Genomic DNA, 7,545 nt, shown 5'->3' on the forward strand with positions numbered 1-7,545 from the left:
AAAGAACAAGATGCGACCACTTATTAAACTCTCCACTCTTCAAGGACATCTCAGAGCAGCTGTGAAAAACATAGACCTATTGAACTGACAGCTCTCACCTATGCGGTCAAGCCGATCGAGGGCTACGGTCTCAAAGGCGCGTCGCATCATAGGGTACTCCTCCAACACCTCGTTGAAATGGTCCACAGAGAGCGAGTACAGACGACAGTATGTGTCTGCTCTTACGCTGGCTGTTCTTCTGCCTCGAGTCAGCAAACAGATCTCTGTGGATGTTTTGCAATATGAGCAAATTGAAAGCAACATGGGAAGAACTTGTATCCTACTCTTCTTGTAAAAGCAACCATGCGGAAAGAACATGTACAATTTTACAATTATATATATATTTCAATCATGACAACTCTCGGAACATTTTAGCATGGTGATGGATATGACAATGTTAATGTATTTGGTCTTGGCGGAACAGATGCCGCTGCTGCTGCTGCTGAATTGCTGCTGCTTTTGGTTATTGCTGTAGTTGTAGATTATTGCTGCTGCTGCAAGCAAGTACAGGAACTTGCTACTATGTATATGGCGATACGGTGCCATGAGTATTTAAGACATAATAGCATATAAAATAACCCCGTAGCAGATCTATACAGGTGGAGCTGGGGAAGGTGGAGGGTTTCAGAGAACTCTGAAAGCGTGCTGCAGGAATCTCAAATGAATGCTAGCCAGTCATATAAATGCACGGCAGTAAGCTCATTGGCTGCATATGCAGCATGAACCAATCAGCTTGTGCCAAGGCATTTAACTCTCTGAATATCATCAGTTACGTTAACACCCTGTCAGAATGCGCCATCTAGAGTTTCATGACTGAACTATATATATATATATATATGTACTTTTATGTATATAAATAATAGAATGAAGAGTAAATGAATGTATGAATGGGTATACCCTAGTATCTAGCCCCTAACTGAGCATTAAACATAAATGTTTCTTCAGCCTAAATTTAGAGCACTCCAGCACTATTAATATGTGCATAAATTCACAATAGTGGGAACCATGAATTAAATATACTTGCTGTAAATGCAGTGACTCAGACTTTATATACTTTGAGGCTGCTTTTTTGAATGGTCTTTAAAATACCATTTTGACAGCTTCGAGTTGTACTCAGCCATCATCTGTCCAGTCAGATCACAGAGTAAAAGCTCTATCTCAAATACAGAGGAAATTTCTAAGCGACAGACAAGCAGGAGGTTTGAGGAGAGGACACAAGGGACTGTCAACACTAATGTAGTAATTGGGTGTTCTCAGTCAGTATCTCGCCTTCGCACCTAAGAAATACAGTTTTACTGTTTCCCCAAAAGTTCACTGACTAGTTCATACCATTTTTAAAAGCTAACGAAGTGAATTTGCGTGATTCTCTGTACAACTTTATGGAAATTGTACAGTTAAAGCTGCTAGGCATTGTTTGACAACTCCCACAAAGCTTCACCACTGAATTGCATAAACTAGATCACAGTTTTTTTCTTGTTTTAAACATAAATCTCGTAATGTCTTACAACAAGCAATGACAATTACTTATTAATAAACCTAATTCAAAATATATTCTGATTGAAACTGATTCTGATTGGATAACACATGTGCTCAGGTTCATTTAGGCTGTCAGACTGTCACAGAAACAAAGTTTTACTGCTCAAGACAACTATTTCATTGATCGGTTAGGTACTCAGACATTTATTTAAAGGGATAGTTCACCCAAAAATGAAAATTCTGTCATTAATTACTCACCATCATGTTGTTCCAAACCCGTAAGCTCTTCGTTCATCTTCAGAACACAACTTAAAATATTTTTGATGAAATTTAGGAGCTTTCTGATCCTGCATAGACAGCAACACAACTGACACGTTCAAGGCCCAGAAAGGTAGTAAGGACATTGTTAAAATATTCCATGTGACAAAAGTGGTTCAGTCATAATTTTATGAAGCTACAAGAATAATTTTTGTGCACAAAGAAAACAAAAATAACAACTTTATTCAACATTATTCTCTTCCATGTCAGTCTTCGTCAGAACTCCGGCTCCTGCATCAGCAGCAACACACGCGTGAGTCGTGATACTCTCGTGAATGAGCATCAAAGACTGACACGGAAGAAAATAAATTTTTGTTTTCTATTTGCACAAAAAGTATCCTCGTAGTGGAATTACAATTGAACCACTGATGTCACGTGAAATATTTTAACGATGTTCTTACTACCTTTCTGGGCCTTGAACATGTCAGTTGCGTTGCTACGAAGAATCAGAAAGCTCTCAGATTTCATCAAAAATATCTTAATTTGTGTTCCAAAGATAAACGAAGGTTTGGAACGACATGAGGGTGAGCAATTAATTACCCAATTTTTCATTTTTGGGTGAACTATCCCTTTAAATAAATGTTCTTACTACCTAACCGATCAATGAAATAGCCATCTTAAACAGTAGAACGTTGGTAGTGTGATAGTCTTTAAGTGTTGTATTCTAATAATAACAGCTTATAACACTTTTGAAATTACTAAGATATTTTTTCATGCTTGCATGTGTGCAGCTGATGTTAATGATGGGTACTGAAAAACAAGAATACTATGGGGATAAACAAGGTGCTTTTGGACCTTCAAGAACCTGAAAGATAAAGTGGTGTTGTTTGGGAAAGACAGAGGGGTAGAGGAGGCTGTAGAGATTATTCTCATTCTCTTTTTTCTCTCTGTCTAATCGTCATGGCCAGAGTCATAAAGAACATGCTGCCAAGTGCCACTCCATCAGAGCACTCACACTCACTAGCACACATCCTGAGGTGGAAAGGTGGGAGAAGGGTGGTGTGAGGGTCGGGGAAAATGTAGAAATACAAATAAAGAATCAATGACATGGTGCATAAAAATGCAAAGACAACATGGTTTTGAACACATTACCACAGTGATACCAATGTTTTTGACTCTATTATGAGGCTTTCCATTGCTATTCTTTCATATACCATTAAATATGAATCTCATATTCATATTTCATGGTGTATAAAAGTATAGCAATCATATAGTGCCATGAGATATCTGCTGTGATTTCCTTCTCAATTGATTATTTGATTATTTGACTGCTGACATTTTTACACATACAAATTTCTTTAAAATTAATTGTATACATAGTAATTGGAATAACTGAATTAAAAATGCAAATAAATAAATTGTATACACTACCGTTCAAAGTTTTGGTATGGTAAGATTTTAAAATGTTTTTGAAAGAAGTCTCTTATGCTCACCAAGACTGCATTTACTTGATCAACAATACAGCAAAAACTGTAATATCGCGAAATATTATTAATATAAAAAAATGTAAGTATAATTTAAAATGTATTTTTATTCCTGTGATGGCAAAGCTGAATTTTCAGCATCATTACTCTAGTCTTCAGTGTCACATAATCCTTCGTAAATCAGTCTGATATGATGATTAGCAGTTTATCAATGTGTAGTAGTTTATCAATGCTGAAAACAATTTTGCTGCTTAATATTTTTGTGGAAACTGTAAAACATTTTTTCAAGATTCTCTGATGAATACACAGTTCAGAAGAAGAGCAAGAACAGCATTTATTTGAAACATAAATGACTGTCTTTGTTGTAAATTTTGATCAATTTAATGCATCCTTGCTTCTTTAAAAATAAATCCTACTGACCTCAGATTTTGAAAGTCATTATATAAAATTGTGTGCGCTGTTTCACATTCTATTTTTTTTTAAATAGGAAAATAGTGGACAGTATACAGCATACTGTATACTTTGCAGTGTGTAGTACTAGTATTGTATTCTCAACTTAACCAGATAGACAAGAGAAAGAACAGATGACATATGGGGACTGGGTGAGCTCAGTACTAGGCCAGAATCCAGCCTGCTCCGCTTTTCTGCACTTTCACACAGCGTTTATGGGAAAAGAGATTATGAGCGGCTTGTTGAACATGTAATGACCTCAAACAAGCCTGGGCAGAAGGAAAGTTTTTTTTTTGGAAAATATGATGACATTTTTTTTCTTGACTAAATCTGCAGCTCACTGATAGCACAAACTACTTAGTTGTGATCCCAGAACCGCGCAGGAGACAGTAATAGAGTTTATAATGGCACAGAAAGCCAGGAAAGAGGCTAGCTTGCATTCGGAGACCAGGTGGTGTATAATTCATTTCAAAATATTTGCATCACCCTCATTTTCTTCAGAAAATAGAGCGTGTTGATTTGTTTGGTAGACTCACTATTTGCATACAAGGTAAACTATAATGTGAATAAATTGTATTTTTGCAATTTAAAAGGCATTTAATAATGGACAACATATAAATGATGTCTTCATAAATGCCAAAATTAAAAACAGAAAATGTACAAGACAAGAAAAAAGAATAAATCTATGTGGATTCGAACAATGGTAATGAGAAAAACTGCAGTGAAAGCCTCTGATGACAAGGCTCAGCTCAAACTGTTATCTTCCCCTCCTTCCTCAATCTTGTGAGGGAAATTAATTTCATGAATGGTTAACTTATGCTGGGTGAGGAATTTCCCCAGGCTCCTAAAGCGTGGCCATTCCCTGATTTGGTTCCCTGGGAGAACCAGCCGATAACACTGAAGAACATGGTGGTACCAGCCTGAACATTAAGCACATAAAACCTCTCTAATAAAAACACAAACTTATTTGCTGCAACTTAAATGCCAATTCATCCGCATTAGCTTCTAAAATAATCTGCCTTAAAGAATAAAAAAAAAGAATCAAATGAAAGTTGCATCAAACCATCCAATCCAACAATATCAGTGTTTTCTTACCTCCAAAGTAAGACCCATCCGAGATCTTTGTCTCTTTGCTGCCCTTTGTCAGAACAGTTAGTACACCGTGTTGGATGAAATACATCTTCTTGCCAACGGTCCCCTCTTTGATAATGTAATCTCTTGGCTGGAATACCTCGAAACGTAACTTGGTGAGCATGGAGGTCACAAAGTTGGGATCTGCGTTGGCGAACAACGGCATGGAAGCCACAAGCTTTCGGCAGTTAAAACTGATGATTTCCTGTAAACGAAGAATGTCAACATAAGTGTATAGAACTGTTCAATACTAGAATACAAGCTATGCAATGAAAGTATACACTAACTGGCTTATATGTTACTACTAGGGATGGAACGATTACCGGTTTGACGATAAATCATGATAAAATTCCCCACGGTTAGTATTACCAATTCATATTTTAACTATCATTAAAACCGTATTCGATTACCGTGATTTGAACAGTTGAGGATAAATAAATACTATCCAGCATAAAGCACAGTTTTAAGTAACAGTTTCACGTGTGCACAGCACCCAGAGTAATTTTGTTTTGTGTGAAAACATGACGGAAAAGCTGAGAGGTTTTAAAGGGGTCATATGATGCGATTTCAAGTTTTCCTTTCTCTTTGGAGTGTTACAAGCTGTTCGTGAATAGATAAGATCCCTAAAGTTGTAAAGACTAAAGTCTCAAACCCAAAGAGATATTCTTTATAAAAGTTAAGACTGGTCCCCGCCTTCCTAAAACGCCTCATTTAAACACGCCCCCACATGTCTATGTCACTGTGTGGGAAGATTTGCATAACGCCGCCCAATTGTTCACGCAAAGAAAGAAGGCGTAACTTTATTGTTTCTGCCGCCGCCACCATGTTGTGAAGACGCTGTGTGTTTTGTTTAGTGAAAGCGAAAATACTTTGTTTGGCTTTCCAAAGGAGAACACGACTAATAATCAGTGGTTAAGTTGTATTTACAACACTGTTCCAGAACAGTTCAACCCAAAAATTCAGATGTGTGCAGCACATTTTATGGAGGACTGTTTCCTGATCCTGGTAGAGTAGACTACAATGCCGGCTGTTCTGACTCACAGACTGTAAGTACGTTTTTTTATATTTAAAGCGAGTTTTTTTGGGCAGTGTAGAGTAGGGCTTGTTGTTTGTCATTTCTCCGATTACAAATGCAGACATGGTTTTATGTTTATGCAGCGCGATGCAACGCAATGCGTAAAAAGATAGTATAAGTCATCATCCGGGACACGGCATCACAATATGGTAAGGGGCGTAACATTTCCGTCACACACTTGAGGTATTCGGCCAATCACAACACACTGGATAGCTGGCCAATCAGAGCACACCTCGCTTTTCAGACCGATGAGCTTTGTAAAAATCGACGCGTTTCAGAAAGGCGGGGCATAGAGGAGAAACAATAATGTACTGTATGTGGAAAATAATGTGTTTTTTGAACCTTAAACCGCATAAACACATTTCATTACACCAAATACACAAAATAATATTCTTTTTAGCAACATCATATGACCCCTTTAATAGAGTGCTAAGGGAATTATACAAAGGAATATATGAATGAATTGATTATATAAATGTACATCGGCAGGTTCTGATTATCTTCAGAAAAGATTTGATGGCATTTTGTTTTCATCTTCGCTCTATGTAATACCTAATAAAGTAGCAATGCTGCTTTGTCCACGGAGATTACTGAAACAACACTAATTCTAATGTTCCATAAGCGCCACCTGCTGTCAGAAAGTGGATTTACAGAGCGTTACATTACTACTAACCTCTCTGAGTGGTTCGTTCAGTTCTCCCAGAATGCTCTCCTCATCGAACATCTTCCCCTGATAGCGATGCTCATAGTAATCATGAATCCTCTGCCGCATGTCTGCAGGAAGTTTGTGGAACGACATGTACTGCTCCACCTGCTTGTACTGTACAAATGACATATACACTATATTATCAACCTGAATATTACATATTTGTGACCCTGGACCACAAAACCAGTCATAAGGGTCCATTTTTTAAAATTGAGATTTATACATCATCTGAAAGCTGAATAAATACAATATTTGGCTGACCTTTAAAGTTGTCCAAATGAAGTTCTTAGCAATGCATATTATTAATCAAAAATTAAGTTTTGATATAGTTATGGTAGAAAATTTACAAAATATCTTGGAGCATGATCTTTACTTAATATCCTAATGATTTTTGGCATAAAAGATACTCAGCCTCATGTTGTTCCAAACCCGTAAGACCTCCCTTCATCTTCGGAACACAAGTTAAGATATTTTTGATGAAATCCGAGAGCTCTCTGACCCTCCCATAGACCGCAAGGGTCTTAACACGATCAAGGCCCAGAAACATAGCAAGGAGATCGGTAAAATAATCCATGTGACATCAGGTTCAACTGTCATTTTACGAAGCTACGAGAATACTTTTTGTGCGCAAAAGAAAAAAGAAAAATGACTTTATTCAACAATTCGTCTCCTCTGCGTCACCCTGTAGCGCCATTTTGGAGTATATCCACTGAATGTAAATTGCGTATGCTGTTTTGTGTCAGCTGCACCACGCGGATACGTTGTTTTCGTTCTAATCAAAGCGTAAACAACGTAAAAACAGTGTATCCACGTGGCACAGCTGACACAAAACAGCATACGCAATTTACGTTTTTTTTACTTTTTTTCTTCTTTTGCGCTCAAAAAGTATTCTCGTAGCTTCGTAAAATTACGGTTGAACCCCTGAT

The 7,545-nt window shown here is 37.3% G+C and overlaps 1 protein-coding gene across 1 annotated transcript in view; it reads right to left on the reverse strand.

Moving 5' to 3' along the window:
- The window catches only part of LOC107661493 (potassium/sodium hyperpolarization-activated cyclic nucleotide-gated channel 4-like), a 36,457-nt gene that overhangs the window by 2,753 nt on the left and 26,159 nt on the right, over positions 1-7,545 (reverse strand). The window contains exons 5-7 of the mRNA XM_016451108.1: positions 6,587-6,733; positions 4,803-5,043; positions 99-263 (exon numbers count right to left, since the gene is read on the reverse strand). Coding sequence (XP_016306594.1) covers positions 99-263; positions 4,803-5,043; positions 6,587-6,733 — 553 coding nt within the window. The remainder of the gene's footprint in view (positions 1-98; positions 264-4,802; positions 5,044-6,586; positions 6,734-7,545) is intronic.

Source organism: Sinocyclocheilus anshuiensis, unplaced genomic scaffold (genome assembly GCF_001515605.1).
Source record: "Sinocyclocheilus anshuiensis isolate Anshui unplaced genomic scaffold, SAMN03320099.WGS_v1.1 scaffold491, whole genome shotgun sequence".
Taxonomy (NCBI): Eukaryota; Metazoa; Chordata; class Actinopteri; order Cypriniformes; family Cyprinidae; genus Sinocyclocheilus; species Sinocyclocheilus anshuiensis.